The sequence below is a fragment of the Anabrus simplex genome, chromosome 6, assembly GCF_040414725.1.
Source record: "Anabrus simplex isolate iqAnaSimp1 chromosome 6, ASM4041472v1, whole genome shotgun sequence".
Taxonomy (NCBI): Eukaryota; Metazoa; Arthropoda; class Insecta; order Orthoptera; family Tettigoniidae; genus Anabrus; species Anabrus simplex.
This window is the reverse complement of record NC_090270.1, coordinates 165,414,767-165,439,088: the sequence shown is the minus strand read 5'-3', so window position 1 is coordinate 165,439,088 and position 24,322 is coordinate 165,414,767. Positions and strand designations below refer to the sequence as shown.

The following is a 24,322-nucleotide window of genomic DNA, read 5'->3' as shown; positions in this document are numbered from 1 at the left end:
CTTATAAATTGTGGGACTTGCAATTCGTCAGACATTCAAACTTAGGAAATTAACGTGTGTATAACTTGTAATATTTCACCAATATTTGAACTTGACAAATATCTTAATTTTCGTTTGAATAATCATAACAAACTTGAAGTTAGCACGGCTACTTTACATTGTAATGGTCTCTGACTGTTTCAGCTTAGAATATCATGAGTGTAGGTTGCAACACGCTGACTATTTTGAGTATTATTAAAGCCTAGAACACTTTAATTTGTGCCGAAAGACTGTTCGCGTATCTTCATAACAGACTGTACCATTTAAAACAACCCATGTGGATAGACTATATAATGAACTTCGTAATTCAGTGATATTGTGAAGTATAGGACTCATACATGAATACTTGTAGAACTGTGATAGTGGGAAGGAACATTACGAGATACTATGAGAGAGAGCTATTTATTTATTTCTTTGTTGTGAAAGTGAGCCTTGATAAACTGTGCTTCGAATGAAAGTTATTTTTGACAATACGAACCGTGTGCAGTAAGTGTCAAGATGAAGTGTGCAGGGAAGTGTATTTTCTCATTATCGTAATTTACGATAATAAACAGTGCTCCGATGTATTTTTCATCCAGTGAATGGCGATTATTTATGAAACAGTGATGATCAGTTCTAACAGTGCAAAATCAAATGGTGCACATTTTCAACCTAGTCAGTTGGACTTCCTCATGTTAAAGCCACTCTTTTAGTAACATGAGAAATCCTGACTCGAGACGATGGAGATCGACAGAGAACGACGTAGATCGACGGAGATTTGATGCAGATCAATGTGGACTTGGTACTACGAGGGACAGTTCCAGGGACGTGGTACTATGGAACATCGTGGCGTTTGCTGTTAGCTGAGTTCCAGATTGCTGCTTGCAGAGCAGTATTCAACTGTTCGAGCTCAACAAGAAGGCATATGTCACGTGATATCCGTGCTTTTTCCATTCAAAAATATAATTCTGACTTTGAACAGAACTTCTATAAACAGTGTCATTACTGACAAAGAACATCAAAAGCTCATTTCCTGAATATTTCATAAACTTGGAAAATTAACACTCTACGACATTCGAAGTAAAGACAGACTTTCAAATAACAGTGTGCTCTCGTAATGTCATATTTTCTCACCTATTGGAACTTTAGGATTTCAACTGTGTGCTTCATTCATAGTGAAAGTGTATCATAAACTCTTAATTTACGATATTTATGCCAAGTGCATAATAAATTACAAAAAAAAAAAAAAAAATGGGACAATACTCAGAACTTTATACCAGAAGATCAGATTTAATTTCAAGTGTTTCATATTTGAGTTTTATGTGTTTACAAGAAGGAATTACAGATTTTACTTTATTTAATTTATGTAGAAAGCGTAATCAGAAATCGCAAGTGCCAATAGAAAAGGCTTTAGGATTTCTTATTTACTTACAACATGCTTTATTCATAATTTATGCCATGAAAGTTATGATGGACATGACTGATTGAGAAAGACATTATTCAGTATTGGGATTTATTTTCTAGTAAATATCTGTGATTCGGTGATATAATAGGGTGGCCTTCCAGAGATTGAATAAAGGAAAGAAAGATATAATATATATTATTTCGCCTTGCGATCCTCCCTCTCTGTACCTTCTTCTAAGGACTAGGCACCCCTTAGAAAGACCTCATTCTCTTGAAAATCAACTTTTCCTGGTATAGTATTAATGTATATGGCAACAGTATCAGCCATTGGCTGTTGATTACTAGTTGTGACAAAGGTACATATACAGTGCTTAGTAGCAGTGGTCTGGTTTGAAAATTTAAATATTACCTTATTTGGAAAGTTAGGAAATATAATTAGTAAGTTTAATATTAACATAATTACAATAGGAGCAGTCTAAGGGAAAAGAATACAATATTCGGTATTAATGAGTATAACAACAATATCAGCCATTGGCTGTTGATTACTAGTTGTGACAAAGGTACATGTACAGTGCTTGGTTTGATTTGAAAATTTAAATACTACATTATTTGGAATGTTAGGAAAAATAATTCAAAATTAGAGAGAATGTTAAATGAGACCTTATTTAGAAGTGAAGTCATAAAAATTGGAACAAATTATCTGGTTGAATTCTTAGGTTCGAGAATTTTGGCTAGCAATAAGTAATTGGTGATTTAACTTAGGCGTAAAAGGAAACCAATATACGGTATTGGAAAACAATATTCAGTATTAATGTGTATAACAGACCAGCCGTTGGCTGTTGATTACCAGTTGTGTCGAAGGTACATGTGCAGTGCTTAGTAGCAGTGGTCTGATTTGAAAATTTAAATATTACATTGTTAGGAATGTTAGAAAAAAAAATATTCCAGCAATTTGAGGGAATGTTAAATGAGACCTTCTGACTAACCTCATGTTTATGTTAAATGTTGAATGAGACCTTCTGACTAACCTCTGACTCTGCCAGGAATCAAACCCAGGGCCACCGGATGACAGGCGGACACATTGCCCACTACACCGCGGAGCCAGACTGTCCTTGAGTTGGTCCACTAGTTCCCGTTTGCAGTCTGTCACCAGTTCTTATGTTATAAGAGTTAAATAAATGCTGACAGCAAAAGACATCACAATTTTTAAAAATCTTGGTGAAAACAAGAGGTGAAGTTAAAAATAATGGTCCTAACTGATTAAACAATGATGGAGAATGATTGCTACATTGTCCCAAAATTACTAACAACATGGTGGAAGAGCTGTAAGAAAATAATCTTTCAAGCAAAGGGGTTGATTTACAGAAATCCCTAACCATCATAACTAATAAGTTGTCTCCATTGCAATACATTTTAAAATAATTATTTTATAGTTTACATTTATTTTTAATATTCATGGGAACTGATTTTGCGTGGCTGGTAGATGAAGTAAAACCTTTGAAAAATGAAAACTTTAACAATGAATGGTAATAAGTATCAAAACACATCACAAAGTGAATTAAGTTAAATTTATATTTAATCATTAAATTAAATATTTTCTCCTATGAATATGATCTTGTTGTATAATCAGCAATTAATTAACTCATCATCTGAATTCTAAACATTAACTTTACTGGAAAAAATCACAGTAGAAAAGCAGCAACAACAAAAAACACACTGCACTGGCAAAGAAATATAATATCAACACTGGATCAACACAAAATCAGTGGTGATTGTATGCATATGTGCACTCCGTTAGAGAAGCTTGCTTTATGTCATGGGAATTGAAGACATTTCTTAATTCTCTGGGTGTGGCCTCCAGTAGAGCCACTGCCTACAATCCTGCTGGGAATGGGCAGGTGGAGCGGTATAATAGCATATTATGGAAGATAATTGAATTAGCCTTGAAAGCTCTCAATCTGGAAATCACTCACTGGGAATATGTCTTACAAGAATCTTTACATTCAATGCGATCTCTGCTATTTTCTCATCGTCACAGGCCAGAAAATAGACTTTCGGCTCCTTCCTGGCTTCTCACCCCTGGACCTGTTTTCATGAAAAGGCATGATAGAACAGATGACTCTTTTTCACGGTAAAGCTGAATATGCACACGTGTTTGCCTGATGGGAGGGAGACAAACTGATTCCGCATGTCACTTAGCTCTTTTGAAAGACTTTGGCCAAAGTGCCTCTCTTGAGAGTAGCGATGTACTTGGACCTTCAAAGAGCTCCTGAAGAAATATCTCCTACAGAGGAGTTCATAAAAACACTCCTGATCCTTCTGAAATTGACCTAAAGGAGACTATAACTTTCATTGCCTCTGAAACGTACAAGAAGCAGACTGGCTCTAAGCTTCTTGAGGATTCATCCTCAAATAAGTGATGGAGGGAAGAATGTGGAAATACCTACCAAAGGGACTAGAAATTCACACTTACTCCATTATTTTACATTTTTGCTAATCAAATGTTTTTCTTTACAATCTCATATTGTTTTCTCTGTGAACAGTAGGCTACTTCTGTAGAAGAATAAAACCTTATCAGTAGGTATCCTTAGTTTTGTTTCTTTACATATGATGACACCAGTTCCTTATCAGAATGTAATAGAACATAGTGAGCCCTCTGATGACAAATAAGAGTATCATTTTATTAACAGAACAATGGTTGAGTGATTTCATACCTTTCGGCATTGTTAGATAGAAAAAGAGAGAGAAATGCATTTATTTTTGCTTCCCCCATTTGGAGGCTGCCAAAAAGACAAAGCTTACATGAGAATTTGATTAATAATTACAAGGGTCATTTAAAATATGTTGCAATCGTAGTCAGACGAACTTCTCTTCTGAGAAAGCAGAGCTAAGTTTTCATGAAATTGAAGATTTTGCTACAGTTCATCTCTTTCACATGGTAAAAACTCAAAAGATACAATGTCTATTAATACGGCTCTTGGAAGCATCATCCTAAATATCAGAAATAAGAGCATTGGCCAAAGAAAGGAAGGGACGTTGAAGATGTAAAAATGGAGCACTCCCCACTCGGAAAAGAGTGTATCAAATGAAGGCCAACATCAAAGATGAAAGTGAAAAACCTGGTAATAATAAGTGGAAGCAGTGCCAGACTCAAATGGAGCCCTGTCATCATTGAACACATCTTACAAGTAGTTCTGTAAAATCCTGAGGGAAGATGAAGTGTTTTTGAATTTTTAATAGTTTTGACAATTAAGAATTAAAATATTAAAGAATATAAAAAGAGAATTTTTTTCAGAAGAAAAATCTATCCTTGACAGGTACTGTATGTAGAGTAGATAGCAAGGAAGAAAACTTGAAAAATTCAACAAGCAAATTGAAGGACTTTTCCATCTGGCAAGAGATTGCACAACATTCGTTACAATGATCACCGATGTTAGGGTGATGTGATATGGTACCTTGAAGAAGAAAATGTTTCTCTGACGATTGTGATGACTACATGTTATGCGATGATGATAATGAAGTATTCAGTAGCTTTAATTTTAAATTAGGACACTTCCACTTAATCAACACTTCCAAAATTTATTGTAGAATGTTATTCTATCTCATTTTTACAATAGTACCAGTTTCAGTCTTACTAAGACCATCCTCAGTTACAATGATAACCTTAAAAAGTATGCATCACTACAAATGATAGAAGCTCTGTATTATAAATTTACAAAATAATAAATTATGAGATAATGAAGTAGCCTGCTCCTGTTCAATAAGGACTCTGCTTATATGGAATGAAGGCACCTTGGAGAAATTTGGAACTGAATCCAGGCTTTTGTCACACAATCTAATGATTAGGAATTATTTAACATCACCTCTCCTACCGTGCTGGCCAATATTCTTATGGTGGAAATGTTTCCCACCCACGGAACTCACCTGCAGTGTCAGACCATAAAGACTTGATGCTTTAACAGTCCTGGCCACCAGGAAAGGGGGGGGGGGGGGGTGCGGCGGATGTAAGGAGTTAATTTTGTTTGTTTATTTCAAGGATGAGGTAGAATACTATAAGAACATAAAACAGTGAGGAATAAATCTCAGTTTTCTTTTATTTTATAACATCATAACTTCATTATTTTTCAAACAGATGTTAGCACTGTCAAAACCAGTTATCATTGCTCATATATCTGCAAATTGTATAACGCACCTTATGGGAATATTGATTGTTTAATTTTCATGACCAGCTAGTACTATAAGCTGAAAGAATATTTAACATATTGGTTTGCTGATAATGTGCCATAATTAATGAAGGTAGTATTAATTCACTAATTAGGTAATCAGATATAAATAATAGTTTTAATCAGTTTTTACAATAAAACAGATAAATGATGCTAATGTGTTCCTTTTTTTTATTACAGGTGAACCGCTGTCTGGTGACAGGTAATACATTCAATATTAAATTTCTCTTCAGTATAATCACATGTTCTGAAAAAGATAAAAGTATTTTTTGGAATACCACATAGTGTTCCTGTTTCACACTTGCTTTGTTTTAAATGACCACATTACCACAAGACAACTTCTTCCATATGTTACTGTACGGTAACTGATGATTCTGTTTTTTTCAATTTTAAACTTAAAAGACTGCACCTACGCAGGATATTGTTTCATGTATGGTTATATGAAAATTCTGAGTGCTTCATTAAATGTTTGGTGTAGGATACTGAGATGGGAAGCTCTATAGATCCCTATATGGTGTTTAATAATTGCTTAATTACTAATATTATTCTAAAAGAACAGAGGGAGGCATTAGAAGTTCTTGATCATAGCTAAATGGTTAGCATGCTGGCCTTTTGTCCAGTGGATCCTGGGTTAATTTCCCAACCAGGCCATGGAATTGGTTGATTTCTCTAGCTCAGGGGTTGAGTGTTTGTGCCATTGTCAACATTAGAATTCATCTTAGGTAGGGCCCCTTCCTCAAAGACACACAGGTTGCCTGTAGGACATCAACTCAAAAGACCTCCACCAGGCCTCTGTTGAATCCATACGCCATTATTAATTTTCAACTTCTTTGATATCATTTAAGAAACGACTAGGTGAACGATCAATAGGGAATCTGACCAGGGACGGTTTCTCCATAAGGTTGCAGGTTTGCGCTACCCCCATAATTTTTTTATGTTAGGTAAAGTTTTATTATTTGGATTACTCAACTACTGTATTTTCATTGAACAAGACAAACCTTTCAAGAGCTGGAAAGAGCAAATACTGACTAGAGGAGACTACAAGCCGGTACTCTTAGATGTTCACTGCAGGAACCGGAAAGTTTGCAACAGAGAGTCAACCTGAGGCAGGATGAAACCTGGGCTGTCAGAGGGGTACTTTTAGGCTTGCAGAGGGGTGCGCGGGGAGAGGAAAAGATAGGCGTGGCTTCTCATACATTGCTTAAATGGAGGTTTATCAGCCTGGCTCCTCCTACCACGACTAACTTGATGCGTCACTCTAGCTCCCTGCAGCGCAGCGAGGGATCTAGTCGGCCGAGCTCGTACGTAACCAACTAGTAGCAAAGTCGCTAGAGACCATTGGCGCTCTATGTGAGAGTCTGTTATAGAACAGGGATGTCACCTAGTGACATTGGATGGAAGTTCAGCTCGTGGCTGGATATTTGACGAATGGCTTTAAATTTGAAAATAAAAACCCCCATTTCTTTCAGTATAGTTGTGAGCTTTGTTATGTGCGTACAAGCTACATAGCTTATTGATTTCACTGTGTAAATGTTTGTGTCAGCGTGTGTGTTTTTATTATTGTGCGTTTTTATCAGTTAGTGGCATTTTGCCAGATCATGATTTCGGTGCAGTCTTTAATGTCTGGGCCGTTTCCGCAATGGACTGCCAAAGACAAATCCGAGGGGAAACGAATGGGTAGGACCATGCAGCATTTAATTTCAAAACCAGATACAATACCGGAATTAGGCTGCCTCAAAGTGTTTTATTACAATATGGTTTTTAAACGAAAAATGTTACTGGGTTGTAGTAATATTCCTGAAAATAGAAATGTAAAATGTTTGTTTTATTTTTAATAATAAAAAGTATTGTTGCTGTACCTGGATTTGAAAATGAGCCTGTAATCATATTATATCAATGGTAAAAATTGTGCACCACTGAACTTTTAAACCACCAGCCGCCACTGAATCTGACATGTGGGCGACAGCCCTAAATGGTGATCAGTGGTGGCTGACTGACTGACTGACTGACTGACTGACTGACTGAGCTAGTCACTCTAGACTGTATAGACTGACCTTCAGGCTTACTATATAACTATTAAATGCAGAGAATACAGTACTGGTTCTGTCAGGATACAAGGATAAACAATAAGCAGTTTAACTCAAAGAAGGGGAATTTATCCAATGCCTTACATATTTAATGTAAGGTCAGGTAAGACATCCATTCATATAGCATTGGTTGGTAATGGCAGAAATGCACGAATACTCAGCACGAGAATTAGATTGAAAATCCCATGCTGAGAAATGACTGCTACACATATTAGAGGAATTTGCACCAGGATATTTCTGTGAAAGTAATCAAAGGAAGACTCGACTAGATTATCAGCATAGGTATCTCTATTCCTCTGTTTAGATGAGAGTAGATGATTGTCTCAGCATCCCACAATGGCCTCATGTGGTGAATATTCCTACAAAACATGTCTCATAACCTCAGGATTGTGGCGTGACGCACTCTTAGCCATAATTTCCACTTATCTGCTATGATTAAATAATCGTCGTCATCGTCGTCGTCATCATCATCATCATCATCATCATTATTTCTTTGCTCCAAGCAAACCTGGTGTGGTTGTGTACGAGCCTCCTCCAGTTTGTCCTGTCTATCCACAGATGCTGCTCATATATGCAACGCCAGTTCACATCTCTAATTTCAAGGTCCTTCAGTATCTGTTTTTCTCAAACATCACAAGGTTTTCCTCTTGGTCTCTTCCCAGGAACATTGTGGTCAAAGTATGTTCGAGGAGTCCTGTGAGGATCCATTCTTTTCATGTGACAATACCATTGCAATATCTTCATTTCTAGAATCTCCAGCAGGCTTCTTTCCAATTCAAGCTGTTGCCAGATATCCACATTCCTTATTTTATCCATCTTTGTTTTTGTAGACAAGAATGGAGGAAATTAATTTCTGTTGCTTGAAGATGACTCTTTGTTGGTCCCGTAAGTGTTGCTGCTTCCAGGCCATATGTCAGTATAGGTACTAGATATATTTTTTTACAAGCTGATCTTGGAAACTATCGGAAATGTTTCATCTCAAAGTATTTGAAGTTCATTGTGATAGAATTTGGAAGCTGTCTGTATACTGTTGCTAATCTCTTGTTGTATGGTATTGTCTGATGACAGAACAGTACCTAAATACTGGAAGTTGTGTACAATATCCATCTCCTCATCTCCAATTCTTAAATGAACAGTTGGAGAGTTTGTACTCATCACCAAGCCAACTGTCTTTGTTTTGCTGATTTTGAGACCTAAGGTTGTAAAAGCTTCCTGCCAGAGATCTGTTCTAGTTTGTACCTCTGCATCCGTCTCACCCCACACCATTACATCTTAAGCAAAAACCAGGGCTTTAGTTGTTGAATCCTTTCTTTTAACCACTTTTGAAACTTCATCAATCAAACAATCAGTCACTACTGATCTGCATTTAGGGCAGTCGCCCAGGTGGCAGATTCCCTATCTGTTGTTTTCCTAGCCTTTTTTTAAATGATCGCAAGAAATTAGAAAATTATTGAACATTTCCCTTGCTAAGTTATTTCAATCCCTAACTCCCCTTCCTATAAACAAATATTTGCCCCAATTTGTCCTCTTGAATTCCAACTTTATCTTCATATTGTGATCTTTCCTACTTTTAAAGACACCACTCAAACTTATTCGTCTACCGATGTCCTCCCACGCCATCTCTCCACTGACAGCTCGGAACATACCACTTAATTGAGCAGCTCGTCTCCTTTCTCCCAAGTCTTCCCAGCTTAAACTTTGCAACATTCTTGTAACGCTACTCTTTTGTCGGAAATCACCCAGAACAAATCAAGATTTATGTGATTACCCCAATGAAGGTCTTTTCTTATATTAACTCCTAGGTTCTTACAATGATCCCCAAAAGTAACTTTCACCCCATCAATGCAGTAATTAAAACTGAGAGGACTTTTCCTATTTGTGAAACTCACAACCTGACTTTTAACCCCGTTTATCATCATACCATTGCCCACCGTCCATCTCACAACACTATCGAGGTCACCCTGCAGCGGCTCACAATCTTGTAACTTATTTATTACTCTGTACAGAATAACATCTGCAAACAGCCTTATCTCCGATTCCACTTCTTTACACATATCATTGCTATATATATAAGAAAACATAAAGGTCCAAAAATACTGCCTTGAGGAATTCGCTTCTTACTTATTACAGGGTCAGATAAAGCTTCGCCTACTCTAATTCTCTGAGTTCTATTTTATATAGCCACCTATTCAGTCACTCTTTTTTTCTAGTCCAATTGCACTCATTTTTGCCAGTAGTCTTCCATGATCTACCCTATCGAATGCCTTAGATAGGTCAATTACAATGCAGTCCATTTGGCCTCCTAAATCCAGGATATCCACTATATCTTGCTGAAATCCTACAAGCTGAGTTTCAGTGGAATAACCTTTCCTAAACCCAAACTGCCTTCTGTCAAACCAGTTATTAATTTCACAAACATGTCCTATATCAGAAAGAATGTTTTCCCAAAGCTTACATGCAATGCATGTCAAACTGACTGGCCTGTAATTTTCAGCTTTATGTCTATCACCCTTTCCTTTATACACAGGGGTTACTATAGCAACTCTCCATTCATTTGGTATAGCTCCTCCAACCAAACAATAATCAAATAAGTATTTCCGATATGGTACTATATCCCAACCCACTGCCTTTAGTATATCCCCAGGAATCTTATCAATTCCAGCTGCTTTTCTAGTTTTCAACTTTTGTATCTTACTGTAAACGTCATTGTTACCATAGGTAAATTTTAATACTTCTTTAGTATTACTCACCTCCCCTATCTGGACATTATCCTTGTAACCAACAATCTTTACATACTGCTGACTGAATACTTCTGCCTTTTGAAGTTCCTCGCATACACACTCCCCTTATTCATTAATGATTCCTGGAATGTCCTTCTTTGAACCTGTGTCTGCCTTAAAGTACCTATCCATACCCTTCATTTTTTTCACAATGTGTATGACCACCAATTATGCTTGCCATCATGTTATCCTAGCTGGCTTCTTCGCTGGATTCAGTTTTCTAGTAAGTTCCTTCAATTTCTCCCTACTTCCACAGCAATTTCTAACTCTATTTCGTTCCAACCTGCACCTCCTTCTTAGTCTCTTTACTTCTCTGTTATAATATAGTGGATCTTTACCATCCCTTACCACCTGTAAAGGTACAAACCTATTTTTGCATTCATCAAACAATTGCTTTAAACCCATCTCAGAACCTGTTTACATTTTTATTTACCATTTTCCAGTGATCATAGTTGCTTTTTAAAAAATCCCTCATGCCTGTTTTATCAGCCATATCGTACTGCCTAATAGTCCTAATTTTAATACCTTCTTTTCTTTTCATTTATTTTTAACTACTACAAAAACAGCTTTGTGATCACTAATACCATCTATTACTTCGGTTTCTCTATAGAGCTCATCTGGTTTTATCAGCACCACATCCAAAATATTCTTCTCTAGTTGGTTCCATCACTTTCTGAATCAGCTGCCCTTCCCATATTAACTTATTTGCCATTTGTTGTTCATGCTTCCTGTCGTTCGCATTACCTTCCCAATTGAAATTTGGTAAATTGAGATCACCTGCTACTATCACATTCCTTTCCATATCATTTCCAACATAGCTAATTATCTTATCAAATAATTCTGAATCGGCGTCAGCGCTACCCTTTCCCGGTCTGTACACTCCAAAGACATCAAGTTGCCTATCGTCTTTAGAGATGAGCCTTACACCCAGAATTTCATGTTTTTCATCCTTAACTTTTTCGTAGCTTACAAATTCTTCTTTCACCAGAACGAATACTCCCCCTCCTACCATTCCTATCCTATCTCGACGATACACACTCCAGTATGTAAAAGTTACAAAGAAATTTATTAAAAAACCACCATTCCAATACTTTACAGTCTTTAAATTTAAGATACAAATATTACATATATGTTAAAATGGGACATGTTTCGCTTAGGCTTTGTAAGCATTTTCAGCCATACTTAATCTAAAGCTAAGTCAGGGCCCTGAACTCGGTTCCTCATTACTGTATGATACATGCTTTAATACAAGATAAAACAGTCATAAAAATCTAGTCTGTGGAGAAAGCGATGCTTAAATGCAACTAAAATTCAATAATGAACTTGTCATAGTATTATATATACATGGAATGAATACTAGTATTTTGTCGAAAAAAGTAAAAGTTGGTTATTTGTAGAACGGGACATACTCATAATGATCTGATATACATTTGGATTGTACAGATTATTTGATATTAATGAAGCATGGATTGATTAAAATATTGAAAAATAAATCTTCGAACGTTGTTGATTGAGAATCAGGTACGTGGAATTACAGTAGAGTTGTTAACTCCAAGTGGTTGTGTGATAAGGTCAAAAAGCGCTTGAAGCATCAGTGTAGAAGTGTTGTGTCTCCTTCTAGAATAATCTTTGTAATAGATTGTAATCGTGAGCTGTCTAGCGTGGATTCAACAAATAGGGTGTTCAATAAAGCCTTAGATGTGGGAGAATTCGCGTGTTGAAAACTGAAATGAGTAAGAAAATAAATGTAAGTTTTGAAGCATAGATAACATTCCATTAATGAGTGGAAGTTTAACAACGCTTACCCCTAATGTCGACAGAGAGGTGACTAGCCTTGTTGGTTGTTTGAGACGATCTGGCAGTTGTTATTCAACTGCTACGTGTATTGTAGGGGTGTGTCTGTGAAGGCGGAGAATGAGTCAGGAAAGGGGAGATAGGCGGAGCATTGAGGACATTAGGAATAGGCGGAGGGGGTGTGGCGTGAATCGGTGACTTGGGAGTGGCTACTATTGCGTTAGGGAAATTGCTGACCCGTTTATAGTTAAATATTTTCATGAAATTATTTGTATTTATGTTGAAAGCTGTGAGTAATTTAGGGATTTGTTCAATTAATGGGCTATTTGTGTCGAGAACATCGTTTAGATTACTATTAATGTTATAATGCTGGTCTAGAAAAATGTAAGCGTTTTCAAACTCAGTCATCAGTTTACTCTTGTTGACGTGTTTTATAATATGGAGGTCTTGTTCAATCGTGGTAAGCAGGCGACTTTTTACAGTTTAATTCACAGGGCTCTAAAAATAGCACTTTCTAATGCTTACAGAAAGAAATAATTTGGTTACATTAAAGATCTAGCTCAACTCAACGGCTACAAACCAGATATGGTCAATAAAATTATAGGTAAAATCAAACTAAAAGCCGCTTGAAAATTAACTCCTGAAAAAGCCGAAAAAACAAGTTTTGCTGCTTTTACCTTTACTAACCTTACTATATACCATATAACCAATCCGCTAAAGAAATGATATCAAAATCACTTATAAAGCTCGTAACATGAATCGTAATATATTTTTTAACTCCAATACCATAAATTCAGTACACAATAAATTTTCGAATTCCAGAATTTATAGACTCAAATGCGCCCATTGTAACTTTACGTACATAAGACAAATCAGACGCAGTTTCTAAACTAGATATTTGGAACATTACAATGCTTCAAAACATAGAAAATATTCCGCTATGAGCAATCATATGAAGGATACCGGCCATAACTTTACCACGATTGAACAAGACCTACATATTATAAAACACGTCAACAAGAGTAAACTGATAAACGAGTTTGAAAATGCCTACATTTTTCTAGACCAACATTATAACATTAATAGTAATCTAAATGATTTTCTCGACACAAATAGCCCATTAATTGAACAAATCCCTAAATTACTCACAGTCTTTAACATAAATACAAATAATTTCATGAAAATATTTAACTATAAACGCGTCGGCAATTTCCCTAACGCAATAGTAGCCACTCCCAAGTCACCGATTCACGCCACACCCCTTCCGCCCACTCCTAATGTTCTCAATGCTCCACCTACCTCCCCTTTTCTGACTCATTCTCCGCTTTCACAGACACACTCCTACAATACACGTAGCAGTAGAATAACAACTGCCAGATCGTCTCAAACAACCAACAAGGCTAGTCACCTCTCTGTCAACACTAGGGGTAAGCGTTGTTAAACTTCCACTCATTAATGGAATGTTATCTATGCTTCAAAACTTACATTTATTTTCTTACTCATTTCAGTTTTCAACACGCGAATTCTCCCACATCTAAGGCTTTATTGAACACCCTATTTGTTGAATCCATGCTAGACAGCTCACGATTACAATCTATTACAAAGATTATTCTAGAAGGAGACACAACACTTCTGTACTGATGCTTCAAGTGCCTTTTGACCTTATCACGCAACCACTTGGAGTTAACAACTCTACTGTAATTCTACGTACCTGATTCTCAATCAACAATGTTCAAAGATTTACTTTTCGATATTTTAATTAATCCACACTTCATTAATATCAAATAATCTGTACAATCCAAATGTATATCAGATCATTAGGACTGTGTCTCGTTCTACAAATAACCAACTTGTGATTTTTTTAGGCGAATACTAGTATTCATTCCATGTACATATAATACTATGAGAAGTTCATTATTGAATTTTTGTTGCATTTAAGCATCGCTTTCTCCACAAACTAGATTTTTATGACTGTTTTTTCTTGTATTAATGCATGTATTATACTTTAATGAGGAACCCAGTTCGGGGCCCTGACTTAGCTTTAGATTAAGTATGACTGAAGATGCTTACAAAGCCTAAGCGAAACATGTCCCATTTTAACATATACATAATATTTGTATCTTAAACTTAAAGATTGTAAAGTATTGAAATGGTGGTTTTTTTTAAATAAATTTGTTTGAAACTTTTACATTCTGTAATCCAGTACGGCTATCATAATGAGACTCATAACATGTAACACACTCCAGTTCCGTGAGAATATTTCTGCATCCATTATATCATTTCTCAGTCATGATTCAACTCCTATTACAATATCTGGTAAGTATATATCTATTAAATTAATTATTATTAAATTACTTAATTACTTAATTTGATTGACCGACCGACCGACCGAGTTCCTTTTCTACTTTTTTATTGGAAATATGGACAAATTATAAAATGATAAAGACTACGAAGGTTAATACCATTTTCCTACATTACAAAACACAAGACAAAAAGGAAGGATCCCTGGATTATATGAAGAGGAAAAAAAAGTGAACAAAAGTTATACAGATGGTAGTACAAGTAAGAATAGGAAAATCACAACACTTATAGAGATTGTATAAGAAGTTATTTTTCAAATTACTTAATTTGATTAATCATCCATTGCGATTATGAAGAGAAGTGGACTGGACTCCACTCTTCGTTTCGAACCAACCTGACCTTCCATCCTGTGATATAGATATTGATTCCCATAGGGAACCTAAAATATTTGTCCCGAATGAGTAAATTTATAATACCAATATAATGGTCCGTTATTGGACATTATAAATTTTCCAGCTAACTCATTCTTGTTTGCCTGCGTTTCGCCCTCGTGTGCTAAGTTAGGCTCGTCAGTTGGGACTTAGCACACCACCCAAGACGCAAGGCTAGTGCATACCGTGGAGGCCACTGCATAGACTACTTGAAGCCACCAGCAGTGCCAATGCACTATGAGAGCTATGTCTCATTTTCAAAAATTGATGCCTGCCTGGCCATCAAATGATGTAGATATTGATTCCCATAGGGAACCTAAAATATTTGTCCCAAATGAGTAAATTTATAATACCAATATAATGGTCCGTTATTGGACATTATAAATTTTCCAGCTAACTCATTCTTGGTTGCCTGTGTTTCGCCCTCGTGTGCTAAGTTAGGCTTGTCAGTTGGGACTTGGACTTGGACCTGGACCTGGACCTGGACTCAACACTTGATTTCATCATATAATCGTTGTACTCTTGGTATGATGTCATCAGGCACATTCTTATGTCTCAAACATATATGCCTGCATGGTTCATGGTCATATGCTTTCTCGATGTCCAGAAAAACAGTTATAAGTGTTTTACCTTTCTCCCAGTACTTCTCATAGAGCATTCTGGTGGCAAAAATGAGGTCTATAGTTGATCTATGAGGTCTAAATCCATGTTGTTCCTCCTTAAGTGTAGGTTCAACATATTTTCTAATGCTGCTCTCAAGGATGGATTCCTAGATTTTGAGGCCATGTGATAGCAAAGTTATACCTCTGTAGTTAATACATTTCTTTCCATCACCTTTTTTCAACTCGCCCAACAGCTCTGCATTCCAACCAGCCAACCGAGCAGAGGAAGGGTTGCCATGGCTCTACGCATCTGAATTTGGGAGACAAGACAGGGCTGGACCTCACGGCTGAACCCAAATGTCAGCTGTCCTGAAAATGTTTTTCCGTGGTTTTCCATTCTCCTGCACTACGGTGAATGCTGGGACAGTTCCTAGTATAGGTCACGGCCGCCAACCCCCTCACCTTCTCCGAACATCTCCTTCACCGTAACAAATCTCCTGGCCTGAGAGACGGCATTACCATCTAAGAGGCCCACCTTCCCCTTCAGGGGAAGAATGAAAATGTTTTAGCAGCAGCAGCAGCAGTAGTAGTAGTAGTAGTAGTAGTAGTAGTAGTAGTAGTAGTAGTAGTAGTCTTTCTTCATTCATATACTGTATTTAATACGTCCAAGTCACCTCAATCTCCACTTCTGTTTCTTTCTTCATGTCTCCATTTCTAACTCAACCTGTTGTTGTAGTCTTCTTCTATTTTAATTATTAAAATTTGCTTTACATTGCACTGACACAGATAGGTCTTATGGCAATGATGGGACAGGAAAATACTAGGAGAAGGAAGGAATCAACCATGTTCTTGTTTACTTCTCGTAGAGCATTCTGGTGGCAAAAATGAGGTCTGCCTGGTGTGAAAATGAAAAATGACAGAAAACCACCTCGTAGTCATGAAGAATACCTTACAGTATTCCATTTTTATTACCTGTATAAGTGAAAATCAACAAGGGAAAGAAAATACAAACATGAAGTTAGTTACAGCATTATAGACCCTGTAGATCAGCACGTAGACTTATTGTATACTTATTACGAAGCATGATTTTAAGTTAGGTCTGTTTTGTCATAGACACTAGTAGTTTGCGCACATATCGCAATGAGCATGTGCGTCGTGTACCGCCATGCCTCGGGATCAACTGTGCTTGCTCAGTTTCAGCTCTGTAGCTAACCTCTACGGTTCTGTTCTGTGCTTTCAAAATTTTTAAGACTATCAACTCGCCCGCCGCATGTGAGGTTTGATCAGTAATACGGTTTTTGTCAGCAAGGAACCTGTCTGCTACAGAAATTCATTGACAGATTTGCGAAGTGTACAGTGATACTGTTATGAGTGAAAGCAAAGTGCGTAATTGGTACGACAATCCAAAGATGGCCGTGACAACGTCCATGATGCAGGCCGCTCCGGTCGCCCTTCTTTGATTACAGATGATTTGGTGGCTTCAGTTGATGCGAAGATTTGTGAGAACAGGCACTTCACAATAACAGGTCTCTCAAATGCATTTCCTGACATGTCGAGACTGGTGCTTTACAACATTGTTTCTGAACACTAAAGTTTAGGAAACTGTGCTCCTGTTTGGTCCTGATACTCCTAATGAAGGACCAAAAAAAAAGGTGCGATGAAGTTTTTGACGCGTTATGATGAAGAAGGTGACGGCTTCTTGAGTCAGATTGTAACTGGAGACGAAACATGGGTTTCGCATATCACGCCCGAATTGAAACAACAGAGCATGGAATGGAGACGCACACACTCGCCTGTAAAGGTTAAGGCCAAACAGACTCTGTCCCAGCGCAAAATCATGGCGTCAGTGTTTTGGGATAGGCATGGTGTTTTGTTGGTCGACTTCATGCAACAAGGAACCACTATCAATACAGAAGCATACTGCCAAACTCTGAGAAAGCTACGCAGAGCGATTCAAAACAAAAGAAGCGGCATGCTGACAAAGGGAATTGTCCTTCTCCATGACAATGCAAGACCTCACACTGCAGGTCAGACCCGCGATTTATTGGACAGTTTTGGCTGGGAAGTTTTAGACCACCCACCCTACAGTCCTGATCTTGCGCCGAGCAATTACCATCTGTTCCTCCACTTCAAACATCACCTCAGTGGCAACCATTACAATGATGACGACGACGTGAAAATGGCAGTGAACTCTTGGTTATCGGAACAGGCGGCAAGTTTCTATGAAGAGGGTATTTTAAAATTGGTTACAAGGTATGATAAGTGTTTGAACAAACTTGGGAACTATGTCAAAAACTAGAGTGAAGTATGTACTTTCTGAAAATAAATTTACTTTTTTGAAATAACCTTTCATTGTGTACTTATTTTCAAACGGACCTTACTTACAAACCCGCCTTGTAAATGGAGGGAAAACAGTACTACACAGTTATGTCAGAATGCAGCATTCTAGTTTCCTATTTGATGCTGCCTATTGAATGCAACCATCATTTAAAAAATTATGTACAAATTGTGATTTGCAAGTGACAGTGAATTTCTTATTTAAAACTTAAAGAGGAAAATCCTGCAATGAGCTCAGTTGGTAAATATTCCTATAAATGAAATGGCGTATGGCTTTTAGTGCCAGAAGTGTCCAAGGACAAGTTTGGCTAGCTAGATGCAGGTCTTTTGATTTGATGCCCATAGGCAACCTGCACATTGTGATGAGGATGAAATGATGATGAAGATGACACATACACCCAGCCTTGTGCCAGCGAAATGAACCAATTGTGGTTAAAATTCCCAACCCTACTGGGAATTGAACCTGGGACCCCTGTGACCAAAGGCCAGCACACTAACCATTCAGCCATAGAGCCGGGAATTTTCCTATAAATTGTAGTTTATAACCCTATGATTGTGGTATGATGCACTATTATTTATGATTTCCCCTCATCTCTCATGATTATAGAGGAGGACATAAATAGTAATTGGAAAATTATGAAGAAAGACCACCTACTCAGAACTATCCTTGTAAAGTTCGTCGGATTTACAATACAGCAGTGGTCATTAATGTGAGGTAGGCTCACCCTTGGTCTTTATTAAAGCTCATACTCTGCAAGAGAGACTGTCTACCAGGTTTCAAAATGTCTTAGGTGAATAACAGACCATTCTTCCTGCATTGCTATAGCAGGTGTAATTAGTGATGTGGGTTGTTGGGATCAGGTGTGAAGTTGCTGCTCTGGTTCATTCCAAGGTGTTCAATAGAATATAGGTTAGGGCTCTGGACTGGCCAGTCCATTTCCAGAAACTTATCCACAGACCACTTGCATATAGACTTCACTTCATGGTAGGGAGCCTTATCATCCCCAAACAAATGGTGGTCTTCTCTGAACTGGTCTTCTGTTGTAGACAGCGTGCAGCTGGTTAAAAATATCCTTACACCATTAGTTCTTTAATGTGCTTCGTAGCATTACCAGATGACTAAAGACTAACTGATGGCTTACCACAAGGTTTAGTTCTTGCTCTGCTTCTTTTTTTAACTACAGACTTACAGCTATGGTTTCTCAAAATTTCATACACGCTGACAGTTCAGTCAAGTGATTTCAGAACTGCTGAAGACATGCTCAAGATCTCCTCAACCCAAAAACTACCTCAACATCTGGTGGCTTAAGCCTAATGCAGACAAAGTCAAGATCAGCTGTTTCACGCAGGTCAGCTAAGTGCCGCAAGTAGAATTCAGAGCTCATCGACTGTGGTGCAGTACTCTCTCAGAATACCTGTGTGTTGTATTAGACCATGCTCTAATATAAAAGGAACATCTATGCAGAACAACACCAAAGGTCAAAGCAAGAAACAACATCCTACACAAGCTTAGTGGTACAGGCTGAGGCTGTGAGAATAACAGCCTTTAACTTAATTTATCTTGTTGCAGAATATCGCAGTCTGGTATGGCTCATTAGCATGCACACTAAAAGAGTTGAAATCCTTCTGCACAGTACATTGATGAAGTATCTGGCAGCATCAAATCCACACCACTGAACTGGCTTCTTGTTTTGTCTAATATGTCCTCATCTTCAAAGGCGAACAGTCCTGATAAGTGAACGAGAAAAAAAAAACCACCCTGCAAAAATCTATGTCTTTCGAGGACTGTATGCAGCAGTATTGAGTGGGATAACAATTGAGAAATCCCTCATGGAAGGTAGGCTTAAATCCCAGTTCAGCATGGGTAGCTTGGTGTGAAGAATGCGCATTAGTGAATCCTGACCAACTAGGGTTAATCTCTGACACTTGTAAAGAGGGTCCTGGTTTCAGATTGGCATGACAAATTTGGACATTATTGAACTGAATATGAACCATTCATGGCAGATGCAGGTTCTGGCAGCATAAGTAGGGAATGTAGAGAGCCCTTCCTGTGACTGTGGTGATGCATCTCAAACCATTCTGCATAAAGTCATGGAATGCCTACTGAGATGTTTTGAGTGTAACGTTCATGACTTGCTGAAGCCATCAGCTGGTTGACATCTCTGGGCATTCAGTTCTGACAGATTCATTATTCACATTATAATATTCACTGGAATTGCTGATAACAGCTCTTCTTCATTTTGTATATCACTGTAATTTTTACCTTTATGTAATTGTATCCTTTAACCATATGCAGTCTTCTTCTTCTTCTTCTTCTTCTTCTTCTTCTTCTTCTTCTTCTTCTTCTTCTTCTTCTTCTTCAAGTGCCATGTCTATAAGTGGGTGTTGGCAATCACATGGACTATGTCATCAAGTTGATGACTGATTTGGAAAGAGCTGTTAAGGAAAGGCCTAACAAATGATATAGGTTTCCCAGCCATGAAAGCCTTCTTTTGCCCGGGCCTCATCTTACACATATTTTTTCCTGCAAGGTAAGATAAAGTAGACCATACTTCTCAGGGTGTTAAATCGCATGACCAAAGAGGGCAAGTTTCCGGGTCTTCATGGCGTTGATAATCTTCTGCTCCTTTCTCATCTGTGCCAGAACATCTTCATTTCTAATCTGAATGCTTAAAGTCATTGCAGCAATAGCAACATATCTCAAATGCTTTGAATTTTTTCTAACAACCTTCTGTCAGTGTCCATGATTCTCCTCTCTAAAGGAGGACTGAAAAGGCATAGCAATGGAGAAGACATACTCTGAGGTCCAGGTTGAGATTGCAGCCTTTGAGAACTTTCTGGAGCTTGACGAACATTGTTCTCAAATATATACACAAAATATATTAAAACTCAACAGCAAAACATACTTAAGAAATGGATTCCTCTTATTTAATGCCATGGTTGCTTCTTCCTAGTCCAAACTCTTTTTTCCCCATCATCACTGTCAGAGCTATCTATCAAGTAACACAATTGGTTATTAGTGGGTCTGCCCTGTCAATATTTATTGTTTTCATTAAAACATAGTTAATCTTCATTATTACAATTAGTGAACATGTGTTCTTGCCAATCTAAAAACTTAGCACTAAAATATATTCTTCTTAATGATGATATTTTCAGGATATAATTCCTTAAATGTTGATGCGTCCATTCATGGAATTAATGTAAAAAAATACACACTTAAAGTTTGTATAATGTAGCACCAATATGATGTGGAGGAAAATCTGAAGTTTGTGAATATATTAAGAGACATAGTAGTGAATGCTTAAAGTCATTGTAATTTTTCTGTTGGGTCCCAGAAAGTAAGGATGTTTTGCAGATATTTTTGATATTGCTGATTAAGAGAATGGTAGAAATTTCTCTAAACATGTACGATTAATGAATTGTGAACTTTGCTTTCTTTTCTCTTACCATTAATATTGTTACACTATTCTCTTTTGTGTTCGTTTTTAATCACTTACGATCTGCATGTAATGAATCAAGGTATTCTGGACTTCCCTCTCATTATTTCCCTGGATCAAAGTATTATCACCAAATAGCATTTAGCACTGTATGTTCATTCTTGTTTATTCATATGCTGATTTACCTCCTCTCATGATATCGTACTGTGGAATAAGGAACTGACAAACAATACCGACTTCCGTTGTGAAGAACGATGTTTATGCCATTATGCAATAAAGTAAATTGTTGATAAAGAAAACAAAGATATATGACTCACATGAGCTATAACAGAGCGAGTCACTATGAACAAAGCAATGCTGAATGCCAGATACAAAACAGCACTACTGTGTGGTGTGTATGAAACACCAAAAATGATCTTCTCACTTTCTGAATCTGAGTTGAGCATTTTCATCGTATACATTACTGTTAAAAGTAGTAATAATAATGTTATTTGCTTTACGTCCCACTAACTACTTTTACGGTCTTCGGAGACGCCAAGGTGCCGGAATTTTGTCCCGCAGGAGTTCTTTTACGTGCCAGTAAATCTACAGACACAGGGCTGTCGTATTTGAGCACCTTCAAATACCACCGGACTGAGCCAGGATCGAACCTGCCAAGTTGGGGTTAGAAGGTCAGCGCCTTAACCGTCTGAGCCACTCAACCCGGCCTTAAAAGTAGTAAAGGTGATGGTGCACACCCCATCAGCTATCAGTGCTAAATTATGATGCAGTAAAAACCTCATTAATACATTTATGATAGGGACAAGGAAAAAAAGAATGTGTTAAGCGAGAAAACTTACTATTGAATATACAAATAAAATCAATCCAATGGGGATATGTTAACACTAGATACGATTTTTTGAGACATGAGGGCATTTTACATTGTGTATCTGCAGGTATAGTGAAAACTACAGTATATCTAGGCCTACCATTTCCAAAGATGAGAGCATTGTATTAAAAGGTGTGAAAAACTTGAGAGAATAAATATGAAAACATTTTCCGCTGGGGCTTATAAAATAATAATGGTGCACTGAAAGGTGTGAAAAACACCAGACAACAAACAAGAAAACATGTGCATGGGGGCAAAAAAAAAAAAAAAAAAAACCAACATTGAAGTATTATTGCAGATCACACTCTTTCTGAAACAAATGTTAGTAGAAGCCTTTTATTTTGGACCAGTGGGTCATTAAATATTATTTTATGGTCACACTGTCCGGCTCCATGGCTAAATAATTAGCCTGCTGGCTTTTGGTCACAAGGGCACCGGGTTCGTTTCCCAGCAGGATCAGGAATTTTAACCATCATTGGTTAATTTTGCTTGCAGGGGGGGCTGGGTGTTTGTGTTATCTTCATCATCAGTTTATTCTCATCACGACGTGCAGGTCATCTATGGGCGTCACATCAAAAGACCTGCAGCTGGCGAGCCCTACATGTTCTCGGACACTCCTGGCACTAAAAGCCACACACCATTTAATTTCTGGTCACACTCTTAGACAGTGAATTGGAGGTTACACTCAACAGCCATGTGCGACAGCTAGGAATGACTTTGGCCGCCATTTTGAATCAGACAAATCTTCGACCAACTCCACTTATCGAGTCAAAACTCAAAGGTATGAGTTTCAACATTCGCAACCTCTGTGTACTTCAAGATGCGGGTGCCAGTCCACTTTCTGACAGATTTTAATTTTGTCTTCGTTAGTAAGGAATTTCACGACTTTTTCCATATCCATATCTAGGCTATCATGCCACAAATATGCACCATGCTAGTCAACTTCACATGATTATGTTCCTAATCCAGATATAGGCTATTGCGCAACAAATTTTCGCTACACTTCAAAGTATGTATCAACTTCAATACGGAACCAAAATGAGAATAGTTACTTGTAACACTTCAAAGTACCGGTACCACTTAACACAAAATAAATTTACAACTTCTGAATGGAATGGGAAATACTAGCACAAACAGGCTCACTGTGTTTTTCAGCAATCTCGCTGCTAACTGGTAAGCAAAACTGAACATTCCTGAGGCTAACGGCTTGCTCCCCAAAAGTGCAATCTATCCCATATTGTTCAGAAATTGAAGGCCTTATCCTATAAGTACGCAGCTGTGGTGACATCTCTGACCCGCTAAAAATTAAATAATTGAAAAAGAGGTTCAACCTATTCAATATATAAAAGAAAGGAATGTAGTGATTACATTCTTATTTAATAGTGATTAGAAATGGGACCGGTTTCGACCCTAGTCCAGGTCATCGTCAGCCGTTCAAAACATAAAAAACAAGAAAAACAATGCATATGAAAAAGAATAAGTGAACTCTGGATCGGTATAAGATGAAATATAAATTGATGATGGGGGTATAAATTGTGAGTCACTTAAAATAAAACAGTACATAATATTATGAAAGGTAGTACGGCACACGCAATGATAAGTAAAGTCTCTCAATGTTTATGAATAGTGGAGAACGGTCAAATGGGTCAGTTTTTACACTCTGTCAGGTACAAAGTCACAACACTATCGAACAACATATGAAGATCCATAAATATTTTGAAGTCGCAGACGAATAGATTTGTAGAAGCAAACTGCCAGCTTTCGGAGATCAGCGCGGCACATCCAAGGTTATGCGCTGTGGTCTCGAACGCCAAAGTAGAATGGAGAATATCCTGAAGGTCCAGTATTTGCCTCGGTTGCGGGAAGTTAAGTACGTATATATAGAAATATACAACGCAATTCAGTATAATTGAACGAGTAATTGTGCTCCTGCTGAGTTCTTGGAAAACAGTTGACTTGAAAAAACAATTGTAAAGAGAAAAAAAGTAGTAAAAAGCGCAATATCGGAAAACAAATGAAAACATATATGCACAGTGCGCT

General features: G+C 37.5%; 1 protein-coding gene across 1 annotated transcript in view; it reads left to right on the top strand.

Annotated features, from left to right (window-relative positions):
* LOC136875915 (fibrous sheath CABYR-binding protein) overlaps positions 1–24,322 on the top strand; it is a 381,453-nt gene that overhangs the window by 179,542 nt on the left and 177,589 nt on the right. Inside the window, exon 13 of the mRNA XM_068228254.1 lies at positions 5,826–5,847. Within this exon, the coding sequence (XP_068084355.1) occupies positions 5,826–5,847 (22 nt within the window). The remainder of the gene's footprint in view (positions 1–5,825; positions 5,848–24,322) is intronic.